This window comes from Drosophila navojoa, chromosome X, assembly GCF_054131105.1.
Source record: "Drosophila navojoa isolate 15081-1374.11 chromosome X, UAZ_NAV_1.0, whole genome shotgun sequence".
Classification (NCBI taxonomy): domain Eukaryota; kingdom Metazoa; phylum Arthropoda; class Insecta; order Diptera; family Drosophilidae; genus Drosophila; species Drosophila navojoa.
The window spans coordinates 8,872,891-8,886,453 of record NC_142895.1 but is presented as its reverse complement, the minus strand read 5'-3'; the positions used below and the strand labels follow the sequence as shown (position 1 = coordinate 8,886,453).

At 38.8% G+C, this 13,563-nt stretch overlaps 2 protein-coding genes across 3 annotated transcripts in view; both read left to right on the top strand.

Annotated features, from left to right (window-relative positions):
• LOC115564589 (uncharacterized) overlaps nucleotides 1-13,563 on the top strand; it is a 181,097-nt gene that overhangs the window by 4,639 nt on the left and 162,895 nt on the right. The gene's annotated exons all lie outside the window — the stretch shown is intronic.
• On the top strand, nucleotides 1,256-2,566 carry LOC149090580 (uncharacterized). Of its 2 annotated transcripts, none has more exons than XM_089264399.1 (4): nucleotides 1,256-1,614; nucleotides 1,693-2,061; nucleotides 2,131-2,359; nucleotides 2,419-2,566. In XM_089264399.1, exons 1-3 carry the CDS (start codon nucleotides 1,384-1,386, stop codon nucleotides 2,326-2,328), a joined length of 798 nt encoding a protein of 265 aa, XP_089120525.1. In that variant the 5' UTR covers nucleotides 1,256-1,383; the 3' UTR covers nucleotides 2,329-2,359; nucleotides 2,419-2,566. The 2 variants fall into 2 exon arrangements, with proteins under 2 accessions (XP_089120525.1, XP_089120526.1); XM_089264400.1 differs by having other exon boundaries at nucleotides 2,413-2,549.

Sequence of the window (13,563 nt, the reverse complement as noted above, 5' to 3'; positions counted from 1 at the left end):
ACGAGAAGGAGAAGACGCATTGAAAACTCAAACGAAAGAGTTCGAAACCAGCTGTAAATAGTCGTCAGAGCATTTTTGTGACGTTTTATTGTTTCCGATAAAGAAACCAAGTTTTGAACTATGATGCGAATTGATGATCGGCATATCACTAGAGAGTAGAACAACAAAGATGAAGAAGCGGAGGTAGATATATGTATGTATATCGAGGCAGTTGCCCCAAACCGGTGACAAGTCGTAAAAGCAAACAAACCGACAACAAGTGGCAAAACTCATTTGACTTCCGAACTTTCAAACATCGATTTTCGTTGTTGTTGCTGCTGTTGTTGTTGTAGTTTTGTAGCTACCCATAGCCATTATCATTATTCATCCCGGTTAGCCCACACCCTGTATTCTGTATTTGATAATGAGCTAAGGCGACAAATTATGTGCATGCCATACAAGCTTAGCTGTCGATCGATTGAATTGGGATCGATTCGATAGATTCGAACGAAGAACGTAACAAACAAAAGCAACAGGGGGGCCCACGTTTTGAGTTCCGAGTTCCGAATTGCATATGCGTAGGCATATCGTCCATATATGTACATATGCATATAGATTTGATCACGCCCAAGGATTGTATCAATGCAACACGCTGACTGGGTGGCATACGATGACAGTGGGCCGTAAGCCGATAAACTCTAAATGCTGTTTTGTTCAACAGTTGAGCTGTTAATGGAACCTCTTCGCCTCCACAAAGCTCAAATGGGCTAAACGAGAGCTACCAACAGAATAGACTGCTTAGCGTATGAATTACTCTGATTGCATACAAATTGGGATCGAAAATGTTTAATGAGCTCCATATGGAGCACCACTATTTGATGAGCTCTATTCAATCTAGATTTCACCCATGTTGAACCTTAACTAGTTGTGAATCATAAGGCGTTTATTGTTCTTACGCCTTGCAGTACATTAGTGTTCTTCGATCGGGCTTTATTAGCCAGTTTTTGCCTTATCAAATATTGAGTAAAGCCCTAAGGATCGATCTATGCTGGTTTTCGATTGAATATGCTGAAAATCCCAATGAATCGAGAGATCCTGGCTGATATCCTTTCCGCCCTTTGACAAATGAAACAAAGTTGGGAACAAAGTAGGCTTCGAATCGCAGCATTACATTTTGTTTTACAAATGGCACAAAATTTGGATCAAAGTAGGTTTCAAATTGTGAAAAAGTCGATGAGCGCTGGAGCCTAAAATATTTCGTCAGTAAGCACAGCTCTATCGAGGAGTAAACATTAAAAAACAAAATTTCTAAATTTTTTTGGAAATACATATATTTACAATTTTTGTGAAAATCGAAATATATTTTACAATCGTATATTCAAACGGAAAAAAACGAAACTCAAGATGAAACTACGTAGCGGTCGTGAAATTTCCACCAAAGATGATGAAGTCGCTGCTGCTAACGGTGAGTCTAGCAATCCTAATGCGTCGAAACGTCGTCGCTCTCGCGCTGCTAGGGGAGCCGGTGATGGCGCCACAGCCAATGGATCGTCCGCTGAGCGCGGCCCATCGACTGCCGCCAGTCGTTATCGTAATCGCAAGCGGACTCGCAATACGCCCATGGCCTCTGAGCAGGTACAGTACGGGGGAGGGGGCAGGGGGGAGGGTTGGATAATCTCCACAAAAAATATGTGTACCCTACTGTCATTGCAGAAAGCTGAGCCCAACATCGGGGCTGCGAGTACAGCTAATGCGGCTCTCGCAGAGCTTAACCAATTGACTGCCGCCATTAGTGGACCCAATCTGCCGATGCCAAGCTCGCTGCCGATGCCAAGTTCGCTGCCGATGCCAAGTGCGCTGCCGATGCCAAATTCGCTGCCGATGCCAAGTTCGCTGCCGATGCCAAGTGCGCTGCCGATGCCAAGTTCGCTGCCGATGCCAAGCTCGCTGCCGATGCCAAGTGCGCTGCCGATGGCAAGTGCGCTGCCGATGGCAGGTCCGCTGCCGATGCCGTTCGTTCACCCACCACCTAATATTCCAGCCACAAACGGAGTGCTGGCTGCCAAATCCTCCATGTCCTTTGTACGTCAGGGTGTCAAATTGTCCGAAAATTAGTTTTTTCATGCAAATATTACTTATGTAAATTCACAGGATATGGACCTAGACGAAGAAACTGTTGAGGAAGAGGACGACGGAAATAAAACTATTGAGGATGACGAGGAAGAAGACGACGATTATGACGGTGAAGGAGAAGACGACGACGATGACGATGACGACGACGACGACGACGACGACGACGGCGATGAGGAGGAGACGGACGATGATGATGATGATGACATCGATGTTTAACATATGGGATGGTTAATTTCTGGATCGCACGGTTGGTTTTATTTTTATGTTTTGCTTGCTTTGGTTTACTTCATAAATTTCTAGTTGCAGTTGTTTCTCTTATTCGTCGAATAACGCATTTCAATATCGACATTATTTCGCTACTATTGTGAATTTGTGGAGGGTGCTCGAACATGTAATATTTTTCAAATTTAAATTTTAATTGTGCAATATCGAATAAAACTGAGATACATCTCTATTATGAAACTATGTTGGCAAACTTATTAAAATTAGCTGAAATTATTGCGTGAAACTTTTTGCTGAAACTCTTGGATGAAATTCTCTGATGAAACTATCCGATGAATCGAACTGATATAACTGTCTAAAGCATCTTCTTGATGGAACTCCTTCATTGATGAGCCTCATTTATATGATGATGATGAACTGATAAAACTGTCTAAAGCATCTTCTTGATGGAGCTCCTTCATTGATGAGGCTTACTTATATGATGTTTGATGAGCGTGCCTGATGAAACTATTTGATGAATCTGGATGATGAAACTGTATCACGAACCTACGTGATGTAACACACTATACGTAATATAAAAGTAATAACTTGATAACTCAGACTGTGGGATCTGTCAGCTGCTGTCTGATGAGATTGTGCAATGAATTGACTAATTAATCTTACTGATGAGGCAGACGAAACTTTTTGAAACTGTTGAAGAACGTGTTTCATGCAATAAGCTTCTATATCCCATACACATATACGTTCTATATATGTGTGTAAATACATAAACATCCTTTGCTTAAATCGAAATTGCTTTTAAATCAACAAATTTCGCTTGCTTGCCACACACAGCCGCACGCATCACGCATGTGGCAACAGCTCAAAGAAATGCAAAATGTTGCTATTATTTGTGTTGTTGCTGTTGTTGTTGTTGTTGTTGTTGTTGCAGGCAGTCTGTCGAGCCAGCTGGAATTTGAAGTGTTTAGCATGGTAAATGTTGCGTTTATAAATTTAAAAACCTATAATAAAGTCATTTGCTCAAGCCATGTGCAACAGGCGGTTGCTGTTGCTGCTGCTGCTGTTGCTGTTGCTGCTGTTGCTGATGTTGTTGTTGTGGATTTTGTTGCTGCTGCAGGCGAATTTGGTATCCGCCAGTCGCAGCAGACGAGCCTGACGACAGGCAACAGACTGCAAGCCAAAGAAACGGCAAGTGCAAACAGCAGCAACAACAACAGCCAACAACAACAACAACAACCAACAACATCTTGTTGCGCTGATTATTGTGCTCAATTTTAATTTGTGCAACATTTTGTGGCCAAAATTGTTTTTTATTTGTTGCGCTGTTGACAATCGATCTGATTGTTGGTTGGCTGCAGCAGCAACTGTTGCTCGTTTTCCATATCTGTCGTCTATCTACAGGCGCAATTTCCAATCAGTGGACGGCTGGCGACTTTCTTTTAACCGTTTCAACCGTGTCAAGAACTAAATCTCGAGCGCATTCAGATCGATTCACAAACAATGCGAGCGAAAAGTTGCTTAATCGCTTTTTTTGAGCAGCATTTAAGAAGCGTGTATGCCCACATCTGCCCACTCGCAGGGGGCAAGCACTTATACCGAATAAAATTTAATGAAATGCTTTTAATGCAAAACACACACACATTAAACACATCGACAACAATGAACAGAAATTCATAATAATCATAATAATCATTCATAATAATAATAATAATAATAATAATAACAACGAGCGAAGACCATATAACACATGCATCAAATACACCGCATCAGACCATATAATGAGAATGCGAGTACGTATAACAAAGCCAGCTGCGCCTGCGCACATTTTTTGTTTCTTGTTCTATACCCTGCAGTTGGGGCATATGAGTTGACTGTAGTGATACGTGAAAGGGCCGTTAGAAAATGCTTTCGCCTGGTTCTATAACAGTCTGTATTTATCCCTGATTCTAGAATCTAAACTTGCATTTATCTAGAATTTGCATATTATTTTCCATCATATTTTATATTCAACAACTATGAATTATTTTAGCTTATAGAACTTCAAATTGATGGTAGATAATTGCAATCTTGTTTCTGAAAATCTTCTCTAAAAGAAAAACATCAACGATTGCTTAGCATCAAATGTCAAAAAAATAAAAAAAAAATAGCCTAGACAACTTTCAACTTCAACTTCAACTTCAGCTTAACCAACTTCTGGCTGTGCGAATATTTTGTTTCAAGATCAGTTAAGCGTATCCCATTGCGCGACAGTGTGTGGACTCTTCGACTGGTCACAGATTTACGTATTTTTCTTTTAATTCCGCTTAATTTTTTTTGTTACTTGCGCGTGAGCACACATCCAGTTACAGATACGTTTAGAAGATATACGCGTATATATCAGATACAATTGAGACGGGGCGATTGGGATTCAATTTCGGATACAATTTCAGTTCAGGCCATTGTTGTTGCTGTCGTTGGGCTTCTCACAATTAAGCAGACAATTTGTTGCCGCCATTAGGCGAGCGCAGGCGAACAAGTAATCAAGCCTACAACAACAACAGCAGCAACAGCAGCAACAGCAGCAGCAGCAGCAACAACAAAAGCTCCGAGTCAACCCAAACATACCGAACAACTCGAACAACCTGACATCGCAAATGCCTGACACATACATTCGCATACGCACACACACACACACACACACACTCGTAAGCACACACTCGCACGTTTTGTGGCGCCTATAACTTATTGATACCCTGTAGTTGAGCCTATGCAGAGGCGATAACAATTGCACTATACCTATAAGTGTATCAATTTACATTAATCGATAATCGATAAATATTGACGATAGTCGTCTTATTGTAAAACTGGTACCAGAACTTTCAGTTGAAGCTATAGTTAAACTATGGATTGTAATCGATAACGACTTATCGATTATAGATAGATTATAGATTAAAGATATTTAATGGAGTTTACTAAAATATCCAAATAATCCTAATGCCAACAAATTATATAAACGATACATATATACATACATTATATATCTAACTTAAGTTTTAATAGTCGCATGACTCACAAAAAGAGACCGACGAACCTCAAATATCGCTCATATATAACACTATTCCAGTTATCGTTTATATATATCAATATGGTCAATTTTGTTTTTAGCTATATCGATAGGAAGGTTATGTATTTTTATAATAGACCTTAAAACTAATTTAGTTATTCGATAACCAAACTCTTTATCTATAACATTGTATACCTAAATAGGAAATAAATATTCGCATTTTTTCACCAAATATTTTTCTATATCAATCTCAACTATCTTCATTCTCAACTTGATCTCTAATTTTAGTGCTCTTCTGTACTTTCTTTCGTTCTAGCATGCATCATACAGTCGCCTATTGGAACTCAGCTACTAGGATACTTGAAGCTATTAAATTTGGTATGTAGCTCTTCTGTAATTTTTAATTAAATATTCTGTATTAAGTTGAGAGCTATATCTTCGATTTTTATTCGCTAATACACCACATGGAATCAATTGGTATATGATTTGTGATAGAAACATTTTGTTTGCATATGCTTAAGACAATCTTTGACAGAGTATCTGCAAGTCGAGTACGCCCGCTGTGCTTGCAGCCAACGCAAAATGACAAATCTTTGGCCCCTCGTTTCCCCCGCAGCTATTGCCCGGGCAGTTACCGTCATCGTCTAAATTTGATGCCGAGTGCTTTTTAATTGTCAGCCTCAAGTGCTTTTCGAATGTGCGAACTTAATAAATCTTTTTCAATATTGTATTTGTACCGTTTTTTTGCCGTCTTATAAATACACATATGTATGTATGTATATGTGTAAATATTTTTATGTATGTATCTCGTTGGGCAACGCATTTTGGCTCGCTCAATTGAACTGCGTCAAGTGACAAGACAAGACAACTTGAGCGGCTTTAGATATGCATATCACTTGCCTGAAACAATCAATTTGTTGTATTTATTTTGTTTAACAACGCCCTTGGCAATCAATTTGCCACAGTCGCACAGGTGGGCAGCTGGGCAGCTAGGCAGCTGGTCACCTGTGTGTGTCTCGCTGGTCAGGTGGGCAAGCTTAGGAGGGAGCAGCAGGTGCCTCGCGCTGGACTTGACTCTAGTTAAATTCCTTAAAAGTTTGAGATCAAATTCAAGACTTGCTTAGTTTGTGCATAATTGGATGCTGTGATTACTTTGGCTAAGCATTATTAAGTAAAACATGGAAAGAAAAGCTTGCATGATAAATAATATTTATATAGAAATCTTCGTATTTAACTTAGTATTCTTGCATATTTAGGTAGATCTATGAAGTTAGCCTACGGACGAGAGTCATGTCATAAATATTATCATATATGTATATTATGCAAATGTTAAAGAATTTTGGTAGTATAATAGTTTTTTAAGTAGATACTCAAAGCTGTTATAAAATATATCGATTATCGATAATGGATTTTTTAGTAGTTCACTTTGTAGTTAGCATTTTTCGTACATTATGCTCTGAATATTGTTTCTTCACATGTGTTTTACTAAATCAAATCATATTTATCGATTTTGCATTAATCGACCTACGCATTGTTGTCATAATATATATTGAAATACCTATGTTAGCTAAAAAAAATTCGTAGACATATTTATATAATTAATTAATTTTTAGGCAAATCAACTAAAATATTCAAGTTTAAGATTATCGATATATTATCGAAACATGTATACCTTAAATGCTAGATTTGTTGGAAATTTTAGGAACGCTCTATATATTTTATTAATAAGATCTGATTTAGTTTAATATTTCTATTCATATCACAAATCGTAGAATGAGCTTATCGAAGCTATAGTCGATAATTATCGTTTATTCAAAAGCTAGCAATATGTTAGTAAACGAAGGCTTTTTTGTTTTCTGATGCTGATATGTAGAGGAAATTTCAGATTATTCATAATATTTTCGACTTTAGCTACCATTTGGCTTTTCCTATTCAAACAAATTTTGAATATGTATAAAGATTTTGTTTAAATATACGTAATAGGTAGGAGAAGGCGTGATAGAGTCCATAAAGTATATATTTTTGATAGTAGAATCTAGCTCATCTACAGCCTTCAACCAGAACCTCTCTGAGTTAGAGCTTAATAGCTGTTCCCTTTCGTATATCCCTTGCCCAGTGACAACTTCCACTACACCATAAATGATATATGGGTGAATGCCATTCTGTGAGTAGCTTTCGATTTGCTTGAATTAGCTTGTGGCAATCAAGCTACCAGAGAGCCAGGGCAATACGAACTGATTTACTTATTGGCTGAGATAATTTTGGTGTATAAATTAAACAGTTTTATGGAGTGTGCATTTTGGCCAGTTGTGAATTGTGAGTTGTATATACGAATGTGAATGCGAATGCGATTGCGATTGCGACTGCTGTGGATGCTAAATCAGAACTTGTCTTGACTGGCGCGACAGCGAGGGGCTGCAGCGGCCAGTTGCAGTTGCCAGTTGCAGTTGCCAGTTGCAGATGCAGATGCAGCAAGCAAAACAGCTGCCAGTTAAGCATTTGGCCAATATGGTATGCCTGTAATACCAGTTGCGCTGCGCTAACCAAATACCCTTTCCAATGACAAAGCCCCAACCCGGTTATGCGCGTATGTATTTATAGATAGATCTTTTCTGCATCTTTTTTGTGCGTTTGTCATTGGCGATTATGATTGTCGTCGCCCTGGCCAGGAAATGCGAGCCAATGGCCAATGCCTGGAAACTCGTTCCGGCTATAGACTTGGCAAACAACAACAACAACAGCAGCAACACCAACAACAACAGCATCAACTTTGGTCTAACGCATTAAACATTGCAGTTAATTAGTCAAAATGTTGCCGAACCGGCGCAACAGGCGCAACAACGAAATGTTTCTATTAACCTCCTCTGCGGCTCATCGTCTCACCCGTCTGTGCCGCAATGGCGGAAGAGAATCCCAGAATCCATTTGCACGCACTCAAATTGTTAAGCCTATTTAGCTGGAAAGTCTATTGATAAGTCGGTATGCATAAAAAGTCAACATTAAATTAAGCAATTTATGAGTATCAAAGGCGGCGAACGACCGACCCCATATGCCAGCAATCGTTCAATTTGTCTAGCGATACCCTGTAAAAAACTGGAGGCAATGAGAAGTAGCAGAAGTAGAAGCTTTACAGAGTATTTTAATTATATGAGAATGACTTAGTTGAATTGAAGATTGTTCAATTTGTCTAGCGATACCCTGTAAAATATGCAATGAGCAGGAGTAGAAGCTATAGATGTAATGCAATATAATTGTTATATGAAAACTAATGAGATCAATTGAAGATCGTTTCATTTGTCTCGAAATACCCTGTAAAATATGCAGTAAGACTGTAGGCAATGAACCATGGAATACGTAAGGCCAAAGATATCACAGTTGCTATAGATGTTCCACTAAAAAAATCAGCTTGTTTAGTTAAGCAAATCAAAATAGGATACCCTGTAAAATCTACAACATTGTAAACATATATACCCTGTTGAAAATAAAGTCAAACTGTCGTAAGATTATCAGAGTTTTCTTGAGCTCAGTTTATGTTCTGTAAAGTTCCATAAGACATGGCAAATAATCCGCTTATTGGTTCGATGCCAGGGTGTACAGGGTAACTTGTGGTCAATCATACTCCCTCTACACACATTTATGCTCCAATTTGTAGCAAGTGCTGCTCTCTAACGGCAATCGTTAAATGCAAATTTCCATCAGCAGGAGCCGCTGTCCTAAAGTTCGCTTTGGCTATAAAACCACTAAAGTCAGGCTCAGACTTTGAGCAGTAAAAGTTTTATGCTATAAATCGATATATGATCCGTATACGTATACATGCACGTATGTATGTGTATGTGTATATGTGTGCGATGCCTATATACAAACATGCTCACATACATAAGGTTTGTTTGCTGTGCGAATCACGTATTTCATCGCAGAATTGCTTTTGGCATTTGTATTGTTTGTGGGGAGCACATTATGAATGGAGCATACCAAGCAGCTATTGGGGACTCGTATAGTTGGCATCGCGCTAAGCCTATCAGCAGAGATCGCTCCGATAGGTGCGATATTTTGCACCTAGTTCAAGCAATAGATCACTCGAGTTTGGTATAGCTGGTAGAAACTGTTGGCTGGACTGAGTGAATGATGGAAGAATTGAGTAAAGTAGTTGAATGATTTATTGATTGACTAATGATTATGATATGATGATGATTGAATAAGTGAATAACATTGAATGATTGAATGTTTGACTGATGGATTGATAAAGGTTGACTGTGTGACTGAGCAAATGAATGACTAATACACTGGCTCAATGATTTACTGATTGATGCGTTTACTAACAAATTGAGTAAGCTGATTGAGAGACTGATGAATGATTGATAATGGATGATTGAGTATTTGAGCAGTTGATTGCCTTGGGGTTTGAATGAATGAATGAATCAGTGACAGTTAAATTTAAGGGCGAATGATTGATTGATTGATTAATGATTGATGGACTGAGCTGGAGCTCTGTTGCTCAAGGTTTATCACTAACTCAGCTAAGTGATGAACCGATGAATTAAGCGCTGATTGATTGACTGACTGATTGATGCGTAACTAACTGAATAACTGTTTGAGTGACTGACTGATTGAACAACTTAAAAGTTAATTAAGTGACTGATTGATGGGCCTATTGATTGACTGATTGACAGATGGACGAGATGGTAGCTGGCTGCCATCTGATTGAATAAGGAATTGACTCACTAACTGATATATTCACTGTATGACTATTGAAATGATTGACTGATTGACTCAATAATTAACTGACTGATTGATTAACTAGCAATCTGTTTGACTCATTGATTGAGTGAATATTTAACTGACTGTTTGATTGACTCAGATTGACAAGCTGAATGGTTGATTGACTAAACAATTTACCAACTCATATTCATAATTCATATCGATAATTCAACTGCATCAACTCTGAGTGCAATTCGCAATGGAATACAGTTACAATATATTGAGATTACACCAAAACTAAACAAGAAGCGTTCGTTCTCTCTCTCAGCACTTGGCACCTGGCATGCGATAATGGAGCAGCTCGTATACGTATTTATCTGGTGTCTGGCCAGCATGTTGTGCAAATTTAAACATCAAATTGATTTGAGCATGAACGAAATCTATAACAGCGACAACAACAACAACAACTACAGTTATAGCAACAGCAACAGCAACAATTTCAATTGTCTGCGGCACGTTATCAGCATTACAGCAGCAGCAGCAACAACAACAAACAAGAGCCTGGCTAAGAAAAGATAAAGCTAAAGTGTTTACGATCTGTTTAATGTTGTGCCACGAAACGCAAGGCACAACAATTGCCGCCACATGATGTGAGTTGTTGTTGTTGCAATTGTTGTTGTTGCATGTTGCCAAAGTCTGGCATTGTGTCCATGTTGCAACAAGTCAGTGGGGCAGTCTATGCCGATCTGGAAAAACTTGTAACCTTGCAGCCTTGTCATCATCATCATCATCATTGAGCAGCATCATCATGATGTTGTTGTTGTTGTTGTTGTTGTTGCCGAGGTTGGCATGCACCAGCAGCAAGCTCGATCGATTGAACGACCCACCGAACGAACGAACGCGCAAATCTTGTTAGCATTTTTCAGCCATTTCCTTTTTGTGGCAAACAACTCTATGAGGAGGCAGCTGCACATGTGTCTGTGTGTCTATGTGTGTGTGTGTGTGTGTGTGTGTCTATGTGTGTGTGGCTTGGCTTCTAAAATTATGTTCGATATCAATTTCGCGTGGACACATGCCAACAGACACGCAACGCCACCAAACACGCGCACCACATTGCTCACCCGTTCCCCAACACTCCTCTCTCTCTCTCTCCCTCTCTCTCTCTTTCTGGCCTGCCTTGCATTTTGGCATGACTTTGGCATGTGTTTTGCTTTATTTTTTGTCTGTTTTGGTTTTTGTTTTTAGCAGAATTTTGCTCAAATAGAAATGGTCAACGCTTTGTAATTGAACAAGTAAGAAAACTCTAGTCGAGAGTGCTCGACTAGATACTACCCTGAACCAAAATAATAGAAAAGCACATTTAGTATGGTTCAAATTTCAATTTCGATGTATTTAAAAATATAAATTAAATAGAAAACTCATTTAATTAAATAAATAAAAATTTTGAAACAATTAAAAGAGATAATTCCGACACGCTCCGGGTTTGAGCCCGAGACCTTGTGATCAAGCGCTGCGCTTTCTACCTTGACGCCACCCTTCTGTTTTAATTTGCAATGTCAAAACTGAAATAGATTCACTGCTACAGCGCCATCTACCAAATCTAAGTCAAACTAACTGCTGATGTGACTTTAAGAATGTGCAAGAACAACCAAACTAATAAAAATGTTAAAATTTCAGTTTCGATTTTTGAAAAAATATAAGAGAAATTTAATCACAAATATATAAAAGTTTTGAAGCAATTAAAAGAAAACTACAATACGCCCAGCAGGATTTGAACCGGGGACCTCGCGATCGAGCGCCGCGCCCTCTACCATGACGCCACTCCTCTGTTCTCATTTGCAATGTCAAAGCTGAAATAGATTCACTGATGCAACGCCATCTAGCAGAACTAAACGAAACTAACTGCTGATGTGATTCAAAGAATGTGCTAGAAGATGTTTGAATGTATGTGTGCACACGTATTGGAAAACTGCTGTTGCTGCAGCACGTGCGTTTGTTAATTGGCCAAACATTTTGTTATTTTTTAACGTCGATTGACTAAACCGAATTTAATGAAAGTTTCAGCATATGATCTACATATTCTATTGAATATTTGGCATTTAAAAGAAAACATCAAATCAAATCATTCACAATTAGCTATACTAGAATCTGACCTTCACTGGGGATTCTGGTGAATTTGGAGCCGGTATCCAAAATATAACAAAAACCGAAATTGTATAAAATGCATTGGAATATACTTTTAAAATTTGGAGACTATAGCTCTAAAAATGTAAGAGTTATAAATTTATAACCTATTGCTCTTGGATTGCGCTGCAGTGTTGGCAATATTATGAGAACTTATTTGTTGAATAATTTAATTTCTAGACGTACGATCGTAATGAAACTTACAGAACGTAATCATGATGTTTAAATGTATGTGCATACCGAAGCACAAGTCTCTAGTATTTGATATACGACTTTTACAAAGATGAGGGTGAGGGGGTGGATTTAGGGGTGGGGGTAAATTTTAACAAAAACCGAAATTGTCTAAAATACATCTTAATATACATTTTAAATTTGGAGACTCTAGCTTGAAAGATGTAAGAGATATAATTATTTAAGTGATCTTCGATAAGGTTTTTTATCGATAAAAAACTATCGGAATGAGTTATCGTTTTTTAGTGAAAAACTCGATATGCGCGCTGTTTTTACGGACATTTTAAAAAAAAGTTGAAGTCTCTAGCTCTTATATCTTCTGAAATCGACGCGTTCAAACATACGGACGGACGGACGGACGGACGGACGGACGGACGGACGGACGGACGGACGGACAGACAGACGGACAGGGCTAAATCGACTCAGCTCGTCGCCCTGATCAAGAATATATATACTTTGTGGGGTCTGCCACGCCTCCTTCTGCCTGTTACATACATTTTAACAAAACCATTATACCCTGATTTCCCATTTTCAATGGGTTCAGGGTATAAAAACGCTAAAGAGACGCGCCTCAAGAAATTGTTGCTCGAGTTGCTTTTGCCTCTACTGCCCTCCATATATATATATATATATATATGTATATACATACACAGTGATATATCTTCAAGTTGTCCCCGTTCAGTAGGAAGTAATTACGTTTGCCGCAATGCTCGCAAATCTCAACTCTAAAATTAGCGTATGCGTTGGTTAAATACTCACTTTGGCTTCCATTGGCTGCGTGCTTTCTGGTATTTAACTGGAGAAGCAGCAGCAGCAGCAGCAGCAGCATCCAGTGGGCTGTTTACTTTGTTTGCTCAAATATCGAGTGCAGTAGCCTAACAAATGAGTTAGTTGACCAAAATGCTGATACTATTCATAACTCAGCAGCTCTAGGCGACAGTTGCAATGAGAATGGAAAGAGCAAGAGAGAGAAAGAGATAGGGAAAGAGTAAGAGAGAGATGGAGAGAATGAGTGTGAGAGAGATAGAGAGAGAGAGAGAGAGAGAAAGAGAGTGTGATCTGTGGGCTGCTGT

What these genes read in the sequence shown, in the direction of transcription:
- LOC149090580 (XM_089264399.1), top strand. Translation starts at nt 1,384, where the DNA reads ATGAAACTACGTAGCGGTCGTGAAATTTCCACCAAAGATGATGAAGTC. An exon ending in CGCCCATGGCCTCTGAGCAG is followed by an intron (nt 1,615 to 1,692) that starts GTACAGTACGGG and finishes CTGTCATTGCAG; the next exon opens with AAAGCTGAGCCCAACATCGG. An exon ending in CCAAATCCTCCATGTCCTTT is followed by an intron (nt 2,062 to 2,130) that starts GTACGTCAGGGT and finishes GTAAATTCACAG; the next exon opens with GATATGGACCTAGACGAAGA.